Source organism: Ictidomys tridecemlineatus, chromosome 1, assembly GCF_052094955.1.
Source record: "Ictidomys tridecemlineatus isolate mIctTri1 chromosome 1, mIctTri1.hap1, whole genome shotgun sequence".
Lineage (NCBI taxonomy): Eukaryota > Metazoa > Chordata > Mammalia > Rodentia > Sciuridae > Ictidomys > Ictidomys tridecemlineatus.
In genome coordinates, this window is record NC_135477.1 from 254,243,310 (window position 1) to 254,268,677 (window position 25,368).

The window sequence follows — 25,368 nt, forward strand, 5'->3', positions numbered from 1 at the left end:
AGTCAATCATTGAGCCTGAGTGATAACAACGTGTGACAACACATGTGCTGGAATGAGCAGAAGTGAAGGGGGAAAGAGGAGGGAGGAGGAATAGAGTCTGTTAGTTGAGACTTTCTCTCCAGCCTGATCCAAACAGCCCACTTAACAGATCCAGAAACTGAGGAGGATCAGAGAGTCTCAATGTATTGTGCAAAGCCAGGCAGATAAAAAGAGTTGAAATGCCACACCAGAGTTCTCTGCTGCCCCAGGAATGCCTTAGGGAGTAGAAAATGTCTCCATTATTTATAAACAAATGATGGCATTGATATGCGTAAGCTCCTAAGGGAGAAGATCAGGACCTGACAAGGATGTATCCCAATGGCCTCCTTGTGCTCTCCATACCCTCTTCCTGGGTCTTCCAGAATGCAGCTGCCTTCAACTGCAGACTTTTTTGCTTGAAATTTCTATAACATGCTTATAGGATAGATAGGAGTGTTATCTTGGTCTGTTTCTGATTTCCCTGTGGAATAGAAGTAAAGAAGGAGCAGGCACCAGGAGAATGTGCTCCTGCTGTCTTCCCTTTTTATCTCCCTTCTGTAGCCAAAGTCCATTAATATTGGCATCACTTAGTCCTTCTTTCTCCTTTTCATTTTATCAAGTTACCATTGATTTGACAGGCAAAGAAATCACAAGCCGCCATGCATATTCATTCGCAGTCCCACACTGGCTGTGGATGAAGAAAGGCACCGTGGAGGACGGCCTGCTGCCAGGCTGGGCTCTGGAGTGCAGGCACAGCTGGCCTCGGGCACCTATTGGTTCCTCTTGACCATCAGTCAGAGGTGTCCTTCACGATGTCATCTTTCATGGCTACCCATTCTTCCTTCACCCTGTGTTCTTGCATAGTCAAACACAAGCCGTTCAAGTCAGTCTTTATTAGATCCTCATCTGCTCTTAGGATACTTAAGCTTCCCTAAAGGATATTTTTACTGAAGTTGACTTCCAAAGATTAGAACCCCTACCTTCTAGCTTTAGCCCTTTTATTCACCAAAAACTCTCAAAAGGGAACTCTGAGCACTCAGGAACGAGGTACAGTTAATCATATTAACATGCAATTATTGTTAATTACTCTGACCTTTTCTACTATTATATCCACCAACACTTCAAAAAATGAAGAAATAATTGTATTGCATGTATGTGCTTTTAAATCAACCAAACAATATGAAAGGAATCAAATAAGCCTGCCTTCCTTCCCAAACTTTCTTAACTCAGAAGTAAACCAGTTAACTTTTTATGTGTACATTCCAGAAAATGTACGTGTTTGTGATTTGGGGCTTTTTGTTTTGGGGGTTTTGTTTGTTTGTTTGCTTGTTTGTTTTTGGTAAATCCAATATGCATCAACTTAACTCTATGTAAATACTCTCCCCAGCACTAGGTAAAGGCAGATTATTCTATACACTGCATGAACTTTGGACAGGGTCTCTGTTTCCATCTCGTTTTCCCATTGTTTACCCCCAGGAGCATCAGTAATTCTTCTGTAGCTTGGAATGAATGGGCTGTCCTCCTGTCCTTCTCCAGATGAGTGTGTCATCATAGGAACTTTGAAGTGCTGGCAAACATAGACACAGGTGTCCCTCCATACTTAGTTCTTGGGAATCATTAGTAGATTCACAAGAAAGCTGGAACTTTAATTTATTAGCCCATATAATGAATGAAAACAACTTCAGTGTGTCGTTTGCAAACAATTATTAGAATAAAGGTTTAGAATGTCGTGAGACTCACACCAACCTCCACGTTCTCAGGCCTCACTAATAACATCAGGATGCAGGTAGTCCTGAGGAGCAAGGAGGCACTGAGAGGCTTGCTCTGCCATTGAACCTCCCAGGTTCCCCTGCTGTGTCAGGACTTGCACTGACCCGGTTAAACATGTGACCTTGAAGAATGGAGGGCATTCCACCACTGACACAGTGGAGCCTGTGCCAGCAGGGAACCACCCCACCGAAGACTTTTTTCATGAATCCCAGCAACCTGCAAATATGATGCCTTGCCTGACAAAAGCAATTTTGAAGATGTGAGCAAGAATAAGGGACCTTGAGATGGGAGACTGTCACAAAAATTTGGCATGGGTCCAATCTAAGTATATGCATGAGACCCCAGAAGCAGAGAACTTTCTCTGGTTGGAGTCTAAGAAATCTTAAGAATTAAAGCTTGGGCATACCATGGCTGGCTTTGAAGATGGAGGAAGCCAGACGCAAGCCAAGGAATACAGGCAGCCCATAGAAATTGGGAAAGTCCTCAGCTGACAGCCAGGAGAGAATTGGGGATTTCAGTCCTATGACCACCAAGAACTGAATTTTCTCAATATGCTGAATACTCAAGGAATTGCATTATCCCCTAGAGGTGGGAAAGTATCTGTCCTACTGACACCTTGACCTTAGCCCTGCAGACAGACCCATGATGGGCTTCTTTTAGTCAGCTCTTTGCTACTGTGATTAAAAACCCAACCACAACAATTGTAGAGAAGGAAGAGTTTATTTGGGGGCTCACAGTTTCAGGGGTCTCCGTCCATTGATAGCCAGTCTGTTCCTTGGGGCTCTAGGTGAGGCAGAACATCATGGTGGAAGAGTATCGTGGAGGGAAGCAGCTCACATGACTATCAGGAAGCAGAGAGAGAGAGACTTCACTTGCTGGGTACACAACATACACCCCCAAAGGCACGCCCCCAGTGCCCACCTCCTCCAGCCATACCCTGCCTGCCTTCAGTTACCACTCAGTCAATCCCATAAGGGGATTAATGCACTGATTGTGTTAAGGCTCTCATAACCCAATCATTTCTCCTCTGAACTTTCTTGCATTGTCTCACACATGAGTTTTGGGGGGACACCTCACATCTAAACCATAACATGTAACCTGATGAATTTGTGTTGCTTTAAGCTGCAAGGTTAGAAGTAATTTGATTATTGTGGCAACAGATGGTTCTTTTGGTTATTAAATAGCTTCCGTTTCATATCTGGATAGACAGCTAACTTTGGTGGTATGTTCCATAGGTCGTCCCATAGGATATTGAGACCGTTCCCAATAAAGCATTTCCATACGTAGATAAGGACTTCCTTGCTAGCAAACATCACCATGGTGTTTGCTAAGGGTCTGTCTTTAACATGCCTGACTCATCATCACCACCTGCTTCCCTTTTCAAAGCACTCTTCCTCCTGTGCCAAAGTCAGAGGGCATCCCAGACCCACTGCTCGCTTGTCTTTTCCTGATTTATTTCTCAAGTGTTTATCTACAACTATGTGGAAATAATAAACCAAGGCTTGGAGAGCTGCCCTGTTAAGTTTATCAGGATTAATCTTGTTCTTGCACATGGAAAGACATCAAGCAAGGAAATACAAGGCAAGTCCTGAACATCTTGGGGCCTGTATGCTATTTATAGTGTTTTCCAAATCATAACTTCCTTTAGACTATGATGCAACTGCTTGGCTAAGATGGAATGAAGAAAAAAAAAAGAGTTGTGTATTTTTTATACCAAAGTATAAAAAAGTTTCTAAAGCTTATAAAGTTTCTGACTTTAGAGCAACATTTCATGAATAAAATTGAGACAATGTCTGTTAGTAAGTAGAAATGGAACAATGGATGGATTAATTCCTCACAGCTTCTCTGTCCTTCATCCCTCCTGACAAATCTAGGGTAAGTTTAGTATTCCTGAGGTTTGATTACGGATACAGTCTTGGCAGTTCGACAGCTATTTATCAAGCTCCACCCCAGGTATTGTGCTAGGTGCTGATGACCTGGTGAAGGAGAAAGGCCCCTTCTCCATTCTTATGCATCTGCAGGGAGGAGCAGTGGTGGGGTGGGGTTGTGAGAGGGAACCTTGAGTGAGCCGATGAGTCTTGGTGAGGACTTTGGCTCTGAGTGAAATGGAACATCATGGGGAGGACTCAAGCGCCAGTGAACGTTTTGGAGAATCACTATACCCGCTGTTTGGTGCCTCCTGGGGATTGAGGGAAGAGCCCGGAGGCAAAAGACAGGAGATTGTGGTTCAAGGACAAGGCAGTGACCTGGGGGATTCTGGAAGTGCTTTGGAGTTGGAGCCGACTGGATTTACTGACTGACTGGATGCAAGTGTGTGGGAAAGGGAGGATGTGCCACACCCAGGCCTACCTAGCGAGTGAAGTAGGGTTTTGGTACACGACCACGTAACCATTACGGAAACCCCAAGTCAGCCTCCAGTTGGCATCGCCCCACTTCATCCCCATTTCACTTTCACCTGTCTTCCCCCCATTAATTTTTTCATTTACTCCTTTTGAGCATCACTTGATCACTGTAGTCGTGAACATACTTTGCACTGGTTAATTTTACTCTTCTTGATCTTTCTCTGTTCATCACCACTTTAACTCAAAATCTCCAACGCAAGGAAAACTCAGAATTTAAAAGAAAACTAACAAAAAGGCTGACTGGCTTCGTGCCGAGTGCTATAACAAAATATGTTAGTCTGGGTAATGTTTAAGCAAGAGAAATTTTGCTCAGTTCTAGAGAGGAAGTCCAAGGTCAAGGTGCTGGCAGACTCAGTGTCTGGTGGGTGCTCACTCCTTGATTCAAAAATGAGGCCTTTAGCTGGATGCAATGACACATGCCTACCTGGATGCAGAGCCACATCCCGATGGTTCAGGAGGCTGAGGCAGGAGGATCATAAGTTTAAAGTCAGCCTCAGCAACAGCGATGAGCTAAGCAACTCAGTGAGACCCTGTCTCTAAATAAAATACAAAATAGTGCTGGGGATGTGGCTCAGTGGTCCAGTGCCCCTGAGTTCAATCCTTGGTAATTTCCCCACCCCCCAAGAAAATGAGGACTTTATGTACCCTCACATAACAGAAAGGGCAAACAAACTCCTTCAGCCTCTTTTACAAGGGCACTGATCAACTGCATTAATGAGGGCTCCCTCAACCTCATCACCTCCCTAAAGCTCTCATCTCTGAATACCGTGACCTTGGGGGGTAATTTTCAACACATGTATTTTGGGAGACAGAACATTCAGAACTTAGCATTGGCTGATGCCGACTCCCCCCATGATCCATATCAGATGGAGGATGGGTTACAGTTGTGGCTTAATCTTGCCACACAGTAAGTGACCAGTGCAGATGGGGAGTGTTAACCATGGCCACACTGTCCTTGAGACGTGTCCATGTGCAGAACCATTGTTCTAAGACTGCAGCAATTCTAGATTTCTTCCATTGTAGTAACCTAGCACTACATATTTTATTTTTAGCATTCTATATAAATATTCCATGATAAGTATTTGTAATTAAAACTGAAATAATGCAGTGTGTTTCTTGGAAAAATTTTAACAAATTATTGGATTAAGTGAAATCATTTGATCACTAGGTCTACGATTCTAATAGCTAGTATGTTTGCATGATATATAAGAATCCTCTCCCTGCATTCCTTCTTATGCAAAAATTAAATCTACCCTGTCTCCTCAGAAGTTGTTTTGTTTTTAACTGTTTTGTTCAACACATCTCTAAGACCTTTCCATGTCCGTATAACAGATTGGTCTTAAGAGGAATAAAATGAACATTAGAAAAAAATCCTGGTTGCCTAGCTTTTGCTTTCCAGATTCTTCCAGGCCAAATTGAGTGCCATACAGTTGTAGAGTCAGGGCCCCATTTCCTTGGGTGGCTTGATGGTTTCCCATGAAGTCATCCTCTGTACCCTGTTCTGAAGTTCTCAGATCGTTGCTATTTACCTAGAGCAGTAGACCTGAAGGACGAATGTGGCCTGGGCAGTCAGTGGAGGGCAAAAGTCCTCCCTTTTGTTTTGCCGTTGTCTTCGGGATGGCCACCACGCTGCTTAAGGATGCAGCTTTTCAATAAAATCTCAACACTTTCTCAGAACAAAAAAGAGTGGCTGGTGGGATAACAGATTAGAAGCCCTTCCACCGCAGCACGTATTTCTTGCTGAGAGGACAGGGAGTGCGACGCGACTCTTCACGGCCACCTTGTGACCTGTTTTTAATGGTGCTCTGTGGCTCCTCGGTGTCTTTGCAGTTTGACCTTTTTATGCAGCTTTATAATTCTTGGGTTTTTGAAGCATTGCTCCCAGTGCTTCTAGAGCAGTAAAAGGAAATTGTACACCCAGTGGTGCCATTTCCCTGCACTAGTTCTGAGCGCAAGCCATCTGGTGGCAGTAAACCAGGAAGAGTCACTCTGGGGTGTAACCTAGGGTTGGGGGAGGAGCTTGTTTAGATGACCATCCTGCAACAGGAGGCTTCACGATGTCTGCATGCATCTTGTTACATGGAGCATCTAAAATGCCCTCCTATGAAGACACAAAGTTCATATGAAATTTTTGAAATACTTTATCAGAAATGTTAAAACCAAGACAACAGATACACAAATATATTTGGTGGTTTGTTGTTGTTGTTCTTACATGAATGCAGTAGTTGTCTATTGCTGCTGTGATAAATGACTACAATATCAATGAATTAGAGCAATGCAAGTTCATTACCTCGGAGTTCTGCACACCAGATGTCCATGGGGGCTTGGCTGGATTCTGTGCTGTAATCAAGACGTTGGTCATCAAGTTCTGTTTGGGAAAATCCTACTTTCAGTCTCATTCAGGTTATTGGCCAAATTGAGTGCCATACAGTTGTAGAGTCAGGGCTCCATTTCCTTGGGGGCTGTTGGAGGGAGTTGTTCTAGGTTCCAGAGGCCACCATGTTCCCTGGTCATGACCCCCTTCCTTCATCTGCAAAGTCTGAGTGAGGGTCCTTCCTTTCATTGCTCCTCATCTCTCAGTCTGAATATTCTGCCGTCCACTTTTTCGTATAAAGGTTGAGTGATTACATGAAGACTAGTGGCATAATCCAAGATTATTTCCCTACCTTAAGATCAATTCCATCTGTAAATCTCCTTCCCAGCAGTTCCTAGGTTCATATTTGATTCCACCAGGTGGCCGGAATTTTGGAGGAACAGCTTTAGAGTTCTCCCCACCACAATGAAGAACAAAAGTGCAGACAAACCATGCAGGTGTTGTAGCAGCCTTGATTTTTAGATGAAGGAGCTCTGTGCTGCGGAGTTTCCTTTCCAACATTATTCCTAAGTAGCAACTTAGTCCATGAACTTGAAAGTCCTTGTTAGTGCTCCTCTTTCCAGAAGCCAGCTCTTGATTTCTTTTAATAAGGCTTTCGGAAATTTCTTTCCAAAATTTAAACATATATCTCAATAACCAAGACTAAATATATATCCTTCTCCCTTTATGGGAAAAAAAGGCCAAATAACTTTAGTTTTACTGAGTTTTTTGTGTATTTTTCTCTTGCATAAAGTAGAAATGTAATCTTATCATTTTTCTTCCTTTCTTCCATCCCCTACCATCTCCACACTAGATATTTTTTCTTCTCGAAGAGTGGACCACAGACATTAGCCATGGTTTTTTAACTAATCTAATCTAACATATCATTTTTTAACTAGTCACTAGCCCAAACTTCCATTTGTTTCTAGTGTCATGTTCGCCTAGCTAGAACCACACCATCATCTCTGGCCAAGCTACTTAAGTCAGCGTTTTCTAGCACTGCATGTTCTGTAGATCAAGTAAAAGACCACCCAGTGAGTTTTCAGAACTTCTGAGTTCATGAGGTAGCAAGTCACAGAGATGGGTAATTTTCTTAGCGATTAAAGGAAAACTGCTTTTATTTTTAATCACTTTCTCTCAATTTGGACACAGGACTTAAGCTCTTTTGATCCAAGGACTGCTTTTATTAGCATTTTAAGCAGTGTTTCCCCCTAGGGAATAGATATAGGAAGATCGACTTAGTCGGTTGGGCAGCCATTACGGTATGGTAGATGAGGGGCTTCTGAAACACAGGAGTTTGCTTCTCACCACTCTGAGATCAGAGACGCAGTGTAATTGTGTTCTTATGAGAGTTCTTCACCAGGTTGCAGACAGTTGACTTCTCCTGGGATCTCTCTCTCTCTCTCTCTCTCTCTTTTTAATTTTTCTTTTGGTACTGAGGATTGAACCCAGGGACACTTTGTCACTAAGCTACATCCCCAGCCATTTTTATTTTTCATTTTGAGACAGGGTCTTGCTAAGTTGCTGAGGCTGGTCTCAAAATTGCAGTCCTCCTGCCTCAGCCTCCTGAGTCACTGCATGCAGCTGAGGTTTCTTTCTTAAGGGCACTAATACCGTTCGTTCATGAAGGCCTCACTTTTTTCTTAATTGATTTGATTTTCCTTTGGTTCTTTCTAGTTGTACTTAACAAGAGGATTGCTTTTGACATAATTATAAAAGCATGGAATATAGTTTGCTCTAATTCATCCCCAGTACTTCCGTTTTTCCTCCTTCTCTCTTTTCTCCTATTCCCTTCCCTTTACTGACTTTTCTGCTGTTTGCTTATAGTTTTCTTTCATTAGTATGAAGGCCCCACTCTTATGACCTAATCAACTCCCAAAGGCTCCTCCTTCTCCTAAACCATCACTTTGAGAGGATTTCAACATGAGAATTTGTTACAGAGGACAAAAACATTCAGTCCATCACAAAGACCAGAGCTGCAGAAAGAGATGGACACCCACAGCCACTGTCCTGGAGCCCCTGAGCAGCTGGGGCCTTCTCTTCCCCATTTCCTATCATGTGTAGCTGCTGCCAATTCTTCCACCGCACCGGGCTGGGCAAGGCACTGAACAGTTTAGGGAGCTGCTGAGGACAGCAGTTCAACCTTGAATTCCCAGACTACAGTGGTCCTTGGGAGGGTTGGGCATGGAAGAAGAGGAGGAGGCGCAGACCACTGGCACATCTTTGCCTCTGAATATACCTTCAGCTCTCCGATGGTGGTTGTTGGTGCTTCATAAGCTATCAGTGAGTGATCAGAGCAATCGTAAAAAAAAGAAGAGGCCTTGAGGAAAGCCTACCAGCTAGATAAGTGAGCTTTAAACATCACATGGATTCTCAGCTTTAATCAGTCTTTGAAGTACGCGTTGTTAAATTTTCCTACAAGTAAATAAATTGAAAGATTACATGATTGCATATGGGGAATTAGGTGAGGAATCAAAATGAAAGTTAGGAAGTTTGTTTTAATACTTGCTATTAATAATCCAGAACATAATGCCAAATCTTGAATGTCTTCAAACCCACAATCTGACTTTAAAACGGAGGTAGCCAATTACCGATAATCCCTTGTTAGTTGTGTTCTTCCACTTCTTAGAAAATGGAGAACTTGAAATGGAAAGAATTGGATCACATTGTTATTGCTCATGATTTGCTGAGGATACAATGCTTGTTTTCCTGGAAACCACCTGCTTGGTGAAGTGAATATTGCATTCTATTTTGCAATATTTCTTAGCATATTAATATATTATGTACCCAGTGAATGAATGAATGAATGAATATATATGTGTGTGTGTGTGTGTATGTGTGTTTATATACATATATATATACATATATTTTATATATATAAAATTTGGATTAGCAGAGAAGAAAGAAAACACTTGCTTTATTCATTTTTTAATTTTATTTGCTTCTGGCCCAGGACATTTTTTATTTTTTTTGCATTTGTGACTGGCCCATGTCAGGTAAAACACTGAGCAACTTGCGGCAGTGGCGGTGGAGGGTGGTCTTGACAGGAAGATGGTATGCTGGATCCAAGGATGAGGGTGAGGGCTTTCCAACGTGGAATGGGATTCTGAGATTCTGAGCCCACCACAAATATGGGAGAGGAGAACTTTGGGGGCATTAGTGGAGAACAGGGTAGGTGGGCATTCACCCAGGAGTCGAACTACAGGGTACCACTTCCAGCTTCAGAACTGGTCACAAAACCAAACAAAGCCTAATGAGTACAGCTCCCACCCCAAGTGAGGAAACAACAGCGATGGCCAGCGCCTGCGTGTTTGTGGAGCACAAAGGACCACATGCACAATTAGGTTTGCAGCTAATGGTTTTAGCCACAGAGCATTTGCTCTTTTATCCCCCCTCTGATTTTCTTGTAATTTAGCCCAACGGGAAACTTCTAGCAGACGTTTCATAGAGCAGTTCACTCTGTGGTGACCATCAGTTTTAATTGGAGTCATGTAGCTAAACCCTAGGTAGCACTTGACAGGGACAGGGTGTCTTTTAAGTCAGGTATCTCTGGTTCCGCTCTGGGCTTCTGTGGAATGATGTTCCCTCATGCATGGCTGACTCCAGGAGGCATGGGCCCAGGCAGTTCTTAAGAGGGCAGTGTTTCATAGTCAATGAAGGAGGAGCTCACCTGTCTCTTTCCGATGGTTTACATTTATGAGGGGACTTGGGGAGTGTGGGGCGAATACAGCAACTACCGCCCTGAGTGCAGGATGGCAGTGGGGTTCGCCACCAGCCGCAGTGGTTTGGCCACTGAAGCATTCTGTCCCTGAAGCTCAACAGTAATTACTAAGACACCATCATTCTTATTTACAAAGAAATTGCCTTCCTTGGGAAAAGACAGCAAGGTGCATTGTAATCCAAACAGCAAGACTGTGCTAATCTTTTTTAAAAAAATTTAGGGAACTTCTTTCCCTGGAAATTGTTCTGACTTGACTGCGATGAGGTGCCAGCTGTGTACACGAATTGTGGAGAGAGGTCAAGACGGTTCAGGGACATTCAGCTTCCCAGTGAAAGTCTGCAGAGGTGCAGCTGATCCTAAAACGGTTAATAGCCCCTGGCACTTGCGGTGGGCATTCCTCAGTGTTCTGGTCATTCACTAAAAATAATGAGGCCGCCCCGCCGATGCCACTGGAGCAGGGCTAGGTCTTGTACCAGAACTGGCATTAGATGCAGAATTCTACCTCTTCCTGCCAGGTCCTCTCCTCTGTCAAAGGCTTTAATGGTCTGCTGACCCCACCTCTGAGCAGATGTGCTGATTGGTGTGCACACAGTTTACCTGGAATGCTCCAGAGCCCGTGTCTGTGATTTTATCCCACTCTTCACATCTACCTTTAAAAATAATTTCCACTGAATTCACATGAGATGCTTCCTTGCTGGAAACACATTTAATGCCTTCTGTGTCCTTATTTCTTAATCACAAAGTCACAATGTTCTACTATAAATATTAAGGAAAATTACCAATGTCCAATTTTATAGAATTACAATTTAAGGAAAGATTCTATTGAATGAGGTAAGTGATAACCCATCCATCCATTTCAGCCTATGTTCATTTTCTTTTGAACATCGAAGAGTCATGTTCAAAGGAGATTGGTTCCCAATCCTTCATATTGCTGGTTGCTGCTTGCAAAATATTTAGTCACATTATACACACACATGCACACACACATACACAAACACACACACACACACACACACACACACACACATCTGTTTACCTGACTAGTCTGTGACCTTCTAAAGGTCAAAGACTAGGTATTATATTGTCTTTTTATCACAAGATAGCATTGGGTAGAGAAAAAGCATGTATCTACTTTTGTTAACTTGGATGTACTTATTTCTGCAAATTCTTTCTTCCTAAAACAGGTCCACAGCATCCATCTGACAAAACCCATAACTATGAACTTTAGCTCAACATTGTTAAATATAGGGAAAAAGTTAGACATAACCTGAGTGTCCATTTAGGTGCAAAAAGTCTAAAAAATGAGAATCATGATCTGTTTATACATGGGACACCAGAAGTCATTTGATGACTAAGCTAGATCTGTAGATACCATCATAAAAAGAGACAATGATACATTTTCTAAGGATGGATGCAAGTTTCCTGAGGAAACTGGATGGTTAAAAAACAAAATCATACCTGCCCAGGTCATTTATCAGGAGTAGAAAATAATCTTGGATGATAAACACCAGTGATCACAGTGATTTCCTTGGGGAGCTCAAGGACTGTACTCTCATAGCTCTGCAAGAGAGCTCACAGCATACATTCAACTGAGTGGCCGGACTGTGAAAGGTGCACCTGCTGCAAGTGGCACAGGTGTCTGGTGCTGCTGGACACCTTGTGCCTATGAGCCACCATCATTCTCTGTACTATTTAAATCAGATGGAATACCCAGTACTCTCACAGACTATGCTGTGGAGCTTACAGCACACGTTCAACTGACTGGGCCTTCCATTTCCCATAAAGAGTGCTTCTGGTGCAGATGGCCAACATGTGGGAGATGAAGCCAGAGAGAAAACCAAAAGATGGGATTTGAGGGACCAAATCTATCTGGTTCCCTTCCTACTTCCTTATTGTTTTAAACCTCCATCATGGATTTTGTGTTTGGAATTACTGAGGCTGTGACCTTATTTCTGCACTGGTTCCTTACGGTGGGTGGAAAGTACATCATTCTTCTTCATGTACCTGGTAATGAACAGCAAAAGCTGAGTGCCGTAGTTGAAAGAGTAGTAGATCTTGTGTTTAGGAGAAAAAGGGAAAAAAGGAAAACCTCATTGCCTGCAGAGAAAAGCCCAAAGTTTCACCTAATGTGCTTTTTACCAATTCTGTAATAGTTGAATAAAAGTAGAAACTTAGGTCCAAAGGCTTGTATGAAACCATTACCCACAGAAGAGACAAGCACAAACTTGTATCCATTTGATAATATATGTCGTCTCCTGTCACTTGCAAGACAATAGGCATATGGGTGGGTGGGTGTGGGTGTCTTGGTCCTTTTACCTTGTCTAGTGAGACTATATTAATCTTTCTTGTGTCTCAACATCATGTACATTTTAATTAAAAACGTTTTGAATTTGGGAGCAGACTGGACTAGAATCAAATAGAAACTAGAATATGCTGGAATTAATGTTGACAGCATCTAATGTTGATGAACTGTTCCTTCCTGTTATTTCCTGCACATTTTTTGATTACCAGTGAAATTAGTGCTGATCACGATTAAGTCTATTTGTGGGCCAGGAGGCTGTCTCCCCATCATGACGATGTTCAAAGGAAAGACATCTCATCCCTGCAGGAGGTGTATTCGGGGTACTTCAGACTGGGGTGTACATGAGCTGAGGTGCTCTCAGGTCCGAATTCCACAGTTTCTTCATTTGGAAAAACCACCCTCCCAGACCCGAGGTCACTCATTGCCATGGAGGTCTGATAGGGAATTCTGACAAACTTATTCTTCTAATATCTTCAAAGCTCAACCTGGAGAGAATCATTTCAAGGATGAATGGTCTAAACTTGACTTTTATAAGGGCCATTCTTCTAGTTTAAAATAATACTATTGTGCCTCCTGCCACATTTCCTGTAGCAGTAAGTGAGTTCCTCCTCCCTCCCCGCCCCCACTAGGGACATTGCCAGAAACATGTTGGTCGACCCAAGGTGCAATTTATAAAATTTTGCATTAAAATGCTGTCAATATTTGATTAGTTGTATTGCCTAAGAAACTGAAATTTTTGTTCATAAGATCAGCAAATGCCAAAAATCCTAATTTAAATTAAATAACATTTTCTAGGGATACACTAAAATGCTGATAAACCCTTTTTAATATTTCCTGTGATACTTTTTAGATATCAAAAAAAGCATTATATTCACTAGCATTTTAGCATTAGGCCTATTTCATTTTCTTTTTATCCTTAAAAAAAAAAAAAAAAAACCATGAACAAACAAAATCTGGTCCGTCCATATTCTCCATTAAGGCTGAAGCTGTTGGCTTCTCCTTTCCTCATGTTTCATTTCAATGTCTCCATAAGTAGCTGCGGGACCTTGGACAACCTCTTGAAGGCTCAGCTTCCTCACCTGCCAAGTAGAATAGGTGCAACCGCAAAAGATATTTGAAAACAAAATGAGGAAGTGCCTGTGTTGATGACCACGCTGGTGTGGAGAGTCCTACCATTTCCACTCCTCCAGACTGTCCAAGTTCAGAGGTATTGGGAATCCTCCCTGTGGCCTCCTAGCAGAGAGCAAAGAGGACCACCTTCCTCCAGCCAAACTCGCCCCACAGTCGTCTTCTGAATCACCATGGAGATGCACCTTATCTGACTCCAACCCAGGCTTTCTGAGCCAGACCCAGGTGGAATCCAGCACCCTGTATTTTATCTGCCCTCCAGGTTGTTCTGGGGTTCCCAAAGTTTGAGAACCATTGCCCTACCAAGTTAGTTCTCTGTCCTTCTCTCTAAATTCTTCCAATCCCTTTGTGCCCTCCATTAGCTCATCTCCCCCAGCATCCCCTCTGAGTGGTCCAGAGTCCCTGCAGAAATTTTCCCCTGGAGCCGAATCCTAACCATGGTCTGTGTGCTTCCTAGCTGGGTTCTGGCCCGACAGGCCCCTTCTCTGGACTTTAGCTCGGGCCCTGCAGGACAGGAAAGCATTTGGAGTAACTCTTCCCCCTAAGAACTGTCATGGACATCCCAAAGACTAAATTGTCCAGAAACTCTGTGTCCTTAGAGCAAATTCCTAGAAGTCTACTTCTGGCTGGGCCAGGGTAGGTATATTTTTGAGGCAGGCCAATTTAGATCTCTAAGATATTTCAATAAGTCAGAAGCTCTGTCTTTGAAATTGCTTCAGACTTCTCAAAGAAGAAGAATCCTTTGAATCAAAAGACTTCTGATTCCCTTGTTGATTATAAATGGCATGACCCCTGGGACTTTCTGAAAGTCCCCCATTCTCAGCAGTCACAAGACTGGCAGATCAATCATGCTAGGAAGTCTGTATGCTCTGTTTTCCAAGTTGCAGTAAGGGATCTTTGTTTTACTCAATTCCAGGAACTGTTGTTGAAGCCAATCCCACTCATTAAAGCTATATTCTTTTTTGAAAATAACCTTATTTTATTTGTTTATGTTTTCATGCAGCGCTGAGAATCGAACCCAGTGCCTCACGGCTAGGCAAGAGCTCTACCATGAGCCACAACCCCAGGCTTAAAACTATATTCTTGATTAACATTCTACCAAGAAAAAAAAAAGTTTTCTTTAAAACTGGGGGTGGTGGCCTGGAAGGATGCTCTGTCAGTGACCACAGTGAAGGTCACTGATGACTGACACTTCCCTCTGCTTTGCAGGAATGTAAGTTCAGCCGGAGAGGAGGCCCGCCGGAGGATGCGGGAGTGTGACGGGCTCACAGATGCCTTGCTTTACGTGGTCCAGTCTGCACTGGGGAGCAGCGAGATCGATAGCAAGGTTTGTAGTGTCTGCACGGACTGAGCATCTCAGAGCACACAGATACCGCGGGCCCCGAGATGGAGGACAACACGGAGAGCTGTCGTGGCATTTCACACATGCATCCTGAGCTCTCTCAGCTTCTCTGTGTGACTCCAACTCTGTCCAGGCAGGCAGGCCTCTCCTCGTGGTCTTAGAACTAGCATTCCAACCTTATATCAGCAATGCACGACAATTCAGGTTAACATTAAACTCCCCAAGATTGGAATAATCTTGTATTCTCATATTATCTTTTTAATAACTGCTAATTGTACTAAATGCCATTTTAAAATGCCTTCAAAATCGGAGAGAATGTCAAAAAGCTAAATGAAGCTGCTAGTGCCTTAAGTTATTAATATGTACTCACTGCTGTAGTTCACAAGCCAAGATGGGAATGGGTGAACCTTTCCAGGGTCTGAGTTATTTTGTTTTCTCTTAACTAGATGAGTTTCAATTCACACTAATATAAATTTGCAAAGTAATTTCATAATATCTTCATATAAACACAGCTTCTACCTATACTTCAAATTAGTGCATGGATAAGTGTGATACCTTAATGAGGGCTCTGAGGAGCTGATCCTATTAACAATTGGGGCCTTCTGTCTCCTCATTGTAAGGGGCTGTAACCAGGATCAGGCAGCATTCCTACCTTCACCCACTGGATTCCAGTAGCATCTCCCAACCCACCCACCCCAGTACTAACAAACCAACGGGTCCCCGCACGTGGCCATACCTTCTATGACGGGCCAAATCCACCCTGGTTGCAAACCCCTATCTGATTCCATAGTCCCCAACCCCGACTCTTCATCAGAGTTGCCTTTGGGGCACTAATGAATATGTCTCCCAGACCCCATTGTTGTTCCTAACCTGACTGCCCAGCTCTGGTTGCAAGTGCTGTTACCTTTAAAAATGAATCTGATGTGCATCTTGGATGAAGGGCCTGCCTTAGTAGGTGGAGCTTTGAATGGGACAGTTGCAGTCTGCTTTGATAATATAATTGAAAAATCAAACAAAATATAAATAGGAGTGATTCTATTCCCTTAGGAGTGACTTTATTCCCTTAGTTGTTAATCAGCTTTGAGAATAAGTTCACATTAAACTTCTCAGCCTTGGCCACTCATTACAAAAACCAAGAAGTTTAGAGAATTACCAGTGGCTCAGCCTTGCTCCTCAAAGATTGGGGCCCTGGGTGTCTCCTGGGACTCCAGCTCTTTGAGTCACAAGTGCTGCTTGTCATCTCATCCTTGCCACCCCCAGGCCTGCATCCACTCATTGGCCATGAGCTATTAATTTCTAAGACAGAACATAATGTAACAGTGTTCCTCTTTTGTAAACACCCTTAATGACCATTTTAGACCTTTTAGCATCATTGACAGGAAAATTAAATCCCTGGAAAAGTGACCAGTTGAGATGCCCTGAGAATTTACAGAGGCCTGTTAGCATAATAGACTCCTGATTTTTAAAAGAGCTACTGAAGGTTATTTCCTGAAGCAGCGATGCTAAGCATCTTGATGTTTGCCGTTGTGAAAGACTGAGGCGAGGGGAGACGAAACCTCTTACCATGATGCATACGAAGGAACGTAAATGACATCTGGACTACAGGTGAAGCTGAAGTGAAAGTCAGTGGCCTTGTACCTTAGCCACGTTCCCCTGCACCATTTCTGAGCTCAGGCAGTCTCAGCAGTGTGGCTTGAGAGCCAGTGTGCTCCAAGGCACAACTCTCTCTCATCTGATGCCTCAGACTTCCAACTTCTAATACTCCTGGGAGACCTTGGAAGTCATCTATTGGATATCCACATTTCCCCCAAAAGGAAAGTTGAAATAATCTGGAGTCTTCAAGTCTGGAGTCAGAAGACCCTGAAATCCCTGATGTGTAGGAAGAGCACTGAGGGCCATCCAGGCGGCGCCAGTGGACAGTACCATCTCCAGCTCCAGCCGGCTGGAGGACCATGCCCAAGTGACCTCAGCTTTGTGACAGGGAGGATAATCATAGCTGCATGCCAAGGCTGTTGCAAATGGGATAAATCACTCAGCGGTGCTTTGCAGGATGCATGCTAAGATGGAGTTTTAACATGTTATTATTGTACCACAATTTTCCACTCAGTGCTCGGCTCGGCCACTCTGAGCTTTCACAATGACAGGTTCAAGTAGGTAAAAATGAGCACACGTTCCCTTTAAGGCCAGAGAAGTTAATGACTACAGAGCCTGGATTCTATGCAAGCTCTCGGCTCTGTTGTTATGATGGGGACAGTTTGTTGAATGGGTAGCATATGGTGGAGCACTCTACAGACGACTTCCATATTAGCCCTTTCTAATAGAAAATAAGGAGTCAAGATGACCCTGGTGGCCAAAAGAAACTGCTAAAAGTGCTGTGGACAGCAATGCATGTCACAAGCAAAGCCACCAGCTGCCACAGTCCTTCTGGTGGCAGTCGGGTCCTTTCTCTTTTCTTCCTCCACCCCCTCCCCCATCTTTTCAGAGAAAAGCTCTTGAATTGGTAACCTACCTAGGCCACACCAGACTGCCTCACTCCCGGGATCTTACTGGGAGCCATGAGTTCAATTCCTGGCCCCTCTCGCCTCCCACCCCCACCTCTTTCCCTCTGTCCCTCCAACTTCTCCCTGAATCATCTCCCCACAGCAGGTAGATTATAAAACACTTCTCAAGACAGAGATTCAGTCCCCAGGAGTCTTCTGTTAAACAGAGGAATGGCGCAGGCCCTGGGGAAGATGAACAGCAGGAGGAGAGAGAAGTTTATTCTCCCAAGTCTTTGATGTAAGAAAAATCAGTTTGAGCTGATTTGAAAATCGCTCTGACTTATGCCATAACATTTTCCTTTCAATGAGAGACTTTTCTGTCTTTCATGCATCGTCCTGTGCTTACCTGCTTTCATGCCGGGTTCCTTTTTTGATGCTGAGAGGAGGTTTGAAATAGAAAATCAAATTGACTCAAAGCCTGTGGGATTAGCTGCCGTGAAACCTTGAAAATTCGACAAGAAAGGTCTAGAATGGTAAAGGCCCCAGATACATGTCCTGGCAGCTGGTTTTCCTGGTTGACTTTCACATGCCCATGATCCAGCAAAGGGCACGGAGGCATCTCACCAGATTCCAGCCTATAGAGGAAACCAGGCAGGACTGGGATCCCAGGTCCAGCCCTGAGCCTGGACTACAGATCAGAGGCAGCATCTGCCCTGGTCACCGGCAGCCTGGCTTGTGCTTTCCAGCCTCCATAGAACGGAATCATGGTACCTATGTCCAGTGGTGACAGACACATAATAGATGTCTGGGAAATGGAAGCCATGGTGTTGTGGTTTTCTCAAGCAAAACTTAGCTCAGATTAATTCCCTCCTGATGTTATGCCCTTTTAAAAATCGGAGTATTTTTTTTTTCTCTCCTCTGGTTCCTCAAGTCCAGGACAAAAGTCAAAATGGTCAGCTCTGTCTCAACCAGCAAACTTTCTGCAAAGAGTTAGAGCATAAATGTGTTTGGTTCTGTGAGACCCCTGGTCTCTGTCCCAGCTGTTCAGTTCTGCCATTGGAACATGACAGCACCATATGTCATAAAAAACCAGGGCATATTGAATTCTCCTGATAGGTTACGTACAAGCTCCGTTGGCTTGGCCTGCAAGCTCTGGTTTAGCAGCCAACCCCTCCTATCACAATTCGAGGTTATTAGAACTATATTTCTTGAATTCCACCATTTTGCCTCTGATGATAACAGTGAATGCATCATCATCAGTCACTCTTCTGAGACCTGTGTCTGTGACCTCATTTAACCCTTACCTTTAGCCCTGTGATGCACAGAGAGTTTAAGCACCTTGCCTAAGGTCACAGAGCTAATTAAATGGCAGAGCCCACACTAAAACCCAAGCCCTGCTGAATCCCTCTGGGTCCCATGCCTCAGGCTTTTGAAGCCAGGCCTTCTCCCAGCATCACTAGAATGATTCCTGGTGCCCCCTGCATTCTTGGTGCTTCCCCACTGCATCAATTTCCTATTGTTCTGCTCTGTAACAAATGGCCACAAACGTGGTGGCTGGGTAAAACCCCACATATTTATTATCTTCCAGTTCTAGAGTATAGGAGTCCAAAATGGGTCTCACTGGGCTAAACAGAAAGTGCCATGGGGGCTGGCTTCTCCTGGGGTCTCCAGGGGAGAATCTGCTTCCTTCCACATGCCAGCTCAGAAGCTGCCCACACCCCTTGGCTTGTGGCCCCTTCCTTCAAACTCAAAGCCATTGAGGCCTTTCCTACCTCCCAGCATCACAACCTTCTTGCCCTGACTCTTCTGCCTCCCTCTTACAGGACTTCGTGGTAAATGGGCCACCTAGAAAATCCAGATAAACTGCCCATCTGTCAACCAAACAGCAACCTTAATTCCACCTGAGCCTTAATCACCCTCCATAGAACCTAACACATTCACAGGTCCAGCAGTTAGGATGTGGACACTTGGGGGCGTGATTCTGACCATTGCACACACATTCATTCGCTCCCCTGACCCACACAACAATCTACTGATGAGGTCCTATTGTGGTCATTGTTCGGAGGGGGACAATGAGTCCAAGATACCATGATTATATCACCCAAAGTCAACCAGCTAATAGTGGAGATCCAGAGCTCCACAGGTGTCCAGCTCCACATGTGCCCTTAACTGCTGTTGAACCCCTTTGCTAGGAAATAGGAATGTTGGTCCTCTTGAAAGAACCATTTGAATGAGAACAGATATTCCTCCCAGTGGCCATAGCCCCTAATGTGCATGCGACAGCCCTAGTTTGTGTATATTGCTCCTCTTACACCCAGAAGTGTAGATGGTGCAGGTTAGGGTCACCCACCAGGGCTGACCACAGGCCAGGGCCTGTGTTCTTCATGACTGGGACTCTGAGTCCCAGGCAGGACTAGTCTGGGAGTAGAGGCACTGGGGACAGCTCTTGGTTATAAATTCCTCCTCTCTCCAGTGAACTGTCAATCAACAGTAACAGGTTCTTAGAAGCGACTGTTGTTGATGCATAGCTTCTGTGTGGGGAGAGAGGGTATCATGACCTTTCCAGGCTTCCCTGAATTCTTTCCACCGGGGTCAGGGGAGCCCTGGGAGCAGGAGAGAAGTGTGTGCCTGGGACTCGTTGCCTGTCCAGGGTGGAGGGCAGAGTGCTGGTTAGTTCTTGTTCATTCCTCTTCTGTTTTCCCTTCTCTCTTTCTTTCTTCTCTGTTTTCCCAGACCGTTGAAAACTGTGTGTGCATCTTAAGGAACCTCTCATACCGGCTGGCAGCAGAAACGTCTCAGGGACAGCACATGGGCACGGATGAGCTGGACGGGCTGCTCTGCGGCGAGGCCAACGGCAAGGACGCAGAGAGCTCTGGGTGCTGGGGCAAGAAAAAGAAGAAAAAGAAATCCCAGGACCAGGTGATGCTGGACATCCACAGCTGCATGCACTCATTCCCTCCCTCCTTGCAACGTGAATTCCTTTTCTGTATGTCCAGATACCGGTTTGCATTTCCACTGTGTGGTAAAATCACTGAAGTGCCCGCACAGTTTTCCTGTGGGAATTTCACAGCTGAGACGGTGAAAGTTAAATAACTCCCCCCGTGTCTTGCAGCTGAGCCAAGATGGGAAATTTCAAAATAAGAAAAAAAAAGCCAGCAAGGTGTGACAGCTCCTAGAGTGGAGGTGGACCCTGGGGCTAAGCCTTCTGTGTGTTGATTCCCACATGCACTGAGGTCCTCGTGGGGCCAGGCTGGCTGCCATCTGGGTGGCAGAGATGCCTGGAATAGACGTGCTGTGTGAAGGGAAGCACAGCATCCAATGAGTGCTTTATTGCACATTTGGAGAAGGTTTGGTTTTGCAGTCTTGAATTTGCTAGTGCGAGTCGGAATTCAGAGCCCATCCAACAGAATGGCATCAGAAGTTTGGCTGCAGGGGACTATTCAAAGCCCTTTGCAGCTGGAGAGGGAGACCTCTTTAGACAGAATGCTTTTCACCTTGTGCAACTGTAAGTGGGTCCCCTGCAGTCAAGTCCAGTAGGCAGCTACCCCTCCTCATTCCAGGGCATCGGAACAGCCTCCACCACATCCCCAGGGCCCCTGGGAGGTGAAGCCCTTACCCCCAGCCGCCCTCACCCCAGGAAAGGGAGTAGTGGGAAGGAGTTGTTCATTCTGCTGCTGGCCAAAACCTTGCCACTGAGGATTTCCCTATTTCTCCCCACACTGGGGTCTCACATCCATGTCCTTCCCTGGATGCTGAGGTCACAAGTCCAGATTGCCCTGGACACTGTGGTCATATATCCAGCTTCTGAGGGTTATACTAATCGGAACCTGACTGGCCTGGGAAATAGGTTGGAATTCACAACGCCCTCCATTGACAGTCTTTGGATTCGAGATAAATATGCAAAGGCATTTGTCGAGATCACAGTGCAGAATTTCTAAACTATTTGAGAAATAATTTTGCCTCCAGTAAAGGTAAGGCGAAAGAAGATATTTTGAGTAAGAATCGATGAGAATGCATTCTTAAGTCTAATTCCTGAATTCTCCTTGAATGCATCAGGGTTAGCATTTGTTTTAGGTTCCAGTTCTCTAGTGGTTTTCAGCTCTGGGTACTTCGGACCACTCCTGGATTTATGCATTCATCTTACACATGCCTGTACTTTGGGAGATCCATGCTCACCCTCTCTTTGACAGCACTGGTTCATTAGCCCTCTGAGAACTAAGCCCAGGCCCACTTTTTCCCCTGTCCTGAGTGAAGCTGTATCTCTCATCCTCTCCCTGAAAGGAAGGAATCTGTGGGTAAGGATTGAGCCATGATTCTTAACCTCTTCTCCCTCCGGGGGTGCAGGGGCCCCTGGCAAGTGTTCACCAAGCCCTCCCAATGAGAGCACCTGGCTAGGTGCTGCTTTGCCCCTGGGTTTTGCTCCTATATAGACAGAAGCCAGACCATTGCAGTCCTGAACACTCCCTTCCCATCAACTCTAATGTGAGCTAGCAATGGTGGATTAGGTTCCCTTCACCATTGCCTTATGTGGTGGTTTCCTTGGGATTTGGTCCCCTCGCCCCTACTTTCTCCTGGAAGTGTGAGCCACCTAGTAAACTTCACTGGAGGAAAGCAGCTCAGCAGGAACGTGGAACTTCCTGACTTAGCAGTGAGAACAAGCTCCAGTTTCACCCCAGATGGAAGGATTCATCTTGAAAGGTCCCCAGGAAGGCAAATTTGAGAGATTGCATTAGGTTCCAGTCCTTTAGTGGTTTGCAGTTCAGCTGAAAGTTTGAAAGTTGGCCAATGGCCTTGGCCAAAGAAACCGTCAGCTGATACTGAATTTACTGCCATTCAGGATTTTGTCTGTGACATTTGAACTGTGTGTGACAGCCCTGTCATGCCCTTGTGACCGACACCAGGGTGTCATTTAAGAAGATTCTTATCCTAACACCCACCTTCTCCCAAGTCTGCCAATATGTTTTCCATGGATTTAAATCTTCCAAGTGTTGGAGGGGGTTAGGAGTTGGTTGGGCCCCAAGAAAAGAGTAGTCACTGGGGAAGGACATTGGTGGCCTCACCCCCTCATGAGCCCCTCCTTCCCAGGTCTTGGCCCCACCATGAAACCTTGAGGTGAACAATTTTCCAGGCTTTAGAATGATGTACTGGGAAGAATTTCTTATGATATTGATGTGTTCTTCTCCACATTGATATGATGAAGTAATTAATAGAATTTGATTTTTGCCAAAAAACTTACATGAAATTTTACAAGGTTCATTTGTCTCATTTTTTCTTACAACATTCTTTAAAGAAAAAAATACTTCTTTTAAACAGTTTTGTTGAAACTGCCATAAGCTAAAATGCAGTGGAACACTGTTGTTTACGAAGAACATTGAAGTTATGATTTCAACCAAATATAGGGTTTTTTTTAAAAGGCTTTTTTTTCATGTGCTATAAATTAATACAAAACTATTTTGAAGTGCTAGAAAATTCAATATCAAGCTTAATGAGGATGTAAACATAAAACAATTATGCCTGTTTGAATAAACATTTAGTGTGTTTTGTCAAGTTCAATACATTTTAAAACAGTCCAAACTAAAAACTGACTTGTATTTAAAGATTTATAGAAAGGAGGCAAAGCCAAAATCATGGAGATGAGGAGGGGAGTAAGGATGGATTATAAGTGTAAATGAAGGCGAAGAACAAGAGACTACCAACAAATCTAGCAGGGCCTCTGGACTGGACTGGCTGCCCAGTCCAATATATGGAGATATGGATATAATATATAGAGATATGGATAATATAGATAAAATCTAGCCAAGTTTGTAAATATGTCATGTGCAAATATAAATGTATGCATGTATGAAATATGTTTCTAGAAAAAGAACAATAATATCAAAGAGAGGATAAGAGATTCTTACTGTATTTATTTATTTTCAGATTTCCTATGATGTACATTACATTATAATCTTTTCAAATAGCCATTTAAAATTAACACTCAAAAGGCAGTAGGTAACTAAGTCAATATGCTCATAAAAATGTTGTATTTTCCTTTTAAATTTAAGACACCTCAAAGAAAGGCAGAAGAGACTATGTATCCATGACACAGACCTCCCAGCATAGAGTAGTCAAATATTGTAATAGAAATCAAAGTTAGGAAATCAAAATTGGTTTAATTCTGACCCTGGAGCTTGTTTGGTTCCAGACATTTGTGATGATTCCTACACTTGGCATTTGGTATTCTGAACTATTGAAAAATAGTATACCATTCTGCAGGTCAGATTTAGTTATAAGAAAAATCTCAGAGATATTTTGTTTTAAATCCTTGGTAATGATAATGCAAGAAAACAGATGGGACAGGTGTTTTGCTTTTGTGTCCGAATTAGAAGAAATGGTTGCTATGGAAACATTCTAGACCCAAACAGACACCTGTGTGCATCACATTCTGGTCTAAAAGACTTTCAAACACGTTTACATCTGATTCTGTTGCTGAATTTTAGGAAGTTTCTAGTTTCTCTAGCCTTTTTAAAGCAAAACCTCCCCCAGAGCATGTTGCATGTCTTTGCCAAAGAGGCCACCTCATGTGGCAGGTCCTCCCTTCCCTACAGAATGGCTTTGTGTAGGCAGTCTCTCCCCGCCCCATTACTACTACTACTACTACTCCTCTTCCTCCTCTTCCTCATCTTCCTCCTCCTCCTCTCCCCTTCCCCCTCCTCTTCTTCCTCTTCTTCTTCTCCTTCTTCTCCTTCTTCCTCCTCTTTCTCTTCCTCCTCTTCTTCTTTTTCTGTCTGCTTCATCTTCTCCCCCTTCTCCTTCTTCTCCCCCTTCTCCTTCTTCTCCTTCTCCATCTCCTCTTCTTCTTTCTCCTCCTCTTCATTCTCTCCTCCTCCTTCTTCTTCCTCCTCTTCCTCCTCCTCTTCTTTTTCTTCTCCTTCATCTTCTCTCCCCTTTTTCTTCTTCTTCCTCTTTCCCTCTCCCTCCCTCCCTCCCTCCCCCTCCTCCCATCTCTTTCTCCCTCTCTCTCTCTCTTCCCCCTCTCTCTTTCTTTCCCCTCCAATCTAGGATATGGTTAAGGATGTTGGGATGGTGTCTGGGGTACTATTCCAGCAGGGATGAAAGGTACCCTGACACTGTCCTGCTGCTGCTGCCCAGAGCAGACCTGGGTCTTCAAGATTCACTCAGTATAATGCTGACTCTGACCAGAGAAACCTGCTGAGAAAGAACAAGCAAAACAAGCAGATCCCCTCAACCTCAAAACCGATGTGTTCTCTTTATCACTGAAAATTTTTAAATTCAAGTGAGTTAAAAAAAAATATATCTATTCTCAGGGGTGAGGACATAAATTATCAGAATCCAAACTTGATTCTGATCCAGTATCTTTATATGATAGATCTTCTCTCATGATAGTCTTTGCTTCACAGTACATTCTAGTCAAGAGAGAATATTTTGCTCTTTTTAAAAACTCCTTCTTAAATTATGGATGCCAAGTGCATAGGTTATGGGAAGTTTCACTTAGGATACTTAGCATGATGTTTATAAACAGAAGCAACAGGAGTGGGTTTCTGTGTAAAACGGTTAGTGTCCTCCTCATTTCCCTAGGAGGGAAGACATACTGATGGGCCCTCCAAGACCCTCCCGTAACACTTTCGTATCCCTTCTGAGGCCCAAGCTCTCACTCCTACTGTTCCTCTGCCCGCCATTCCTCGCCCTTCTTCCACCACACGGAGAATGATTCTTCATGACCGAACACCACCTTCCCCTTTCAAGACTGATCCAAAGAGAAAACTCCGCCCCTCCCTAGTCTACCTCTACACTGTTCTGTGAAACTCCTCTCCTAGTCCAAGTCATGTGAGGGGGGTACAGCAGGTGGCCC

The 25,368-nt window shown here is 44.0% G+C and overlaps 1 protein-coding gene across 12 annotated transcripts in view; it reads left to right on the forward strand.

Annotated features, from left to right (window-relative positions):
- The window catches only part of Ctnnd2 (catenin delta 2), an 849,641-nt gene that overhangs the window by 698,362 nt on the left and 125,911 nt on the right, over nt 1–25,368 (forward strand). For all 12 annotated transcript variants that reach the window (XM_078018082.1, XM_078018095.1, XM_078018091.1 and 9 more), the window contains 2 exons: nt 14,904–15,021; nt 20,250–20,435. In XM_078018082.1, coding sequence (XP_077874208.1) covers nt 14,904–15,021; nt 20,250–20,435 — 304 coding nt within the window. The remainder of the gene's footprint in view (nt 1–14,903; nt 15,022–20,249; nt 20,436–25,368) is intronic.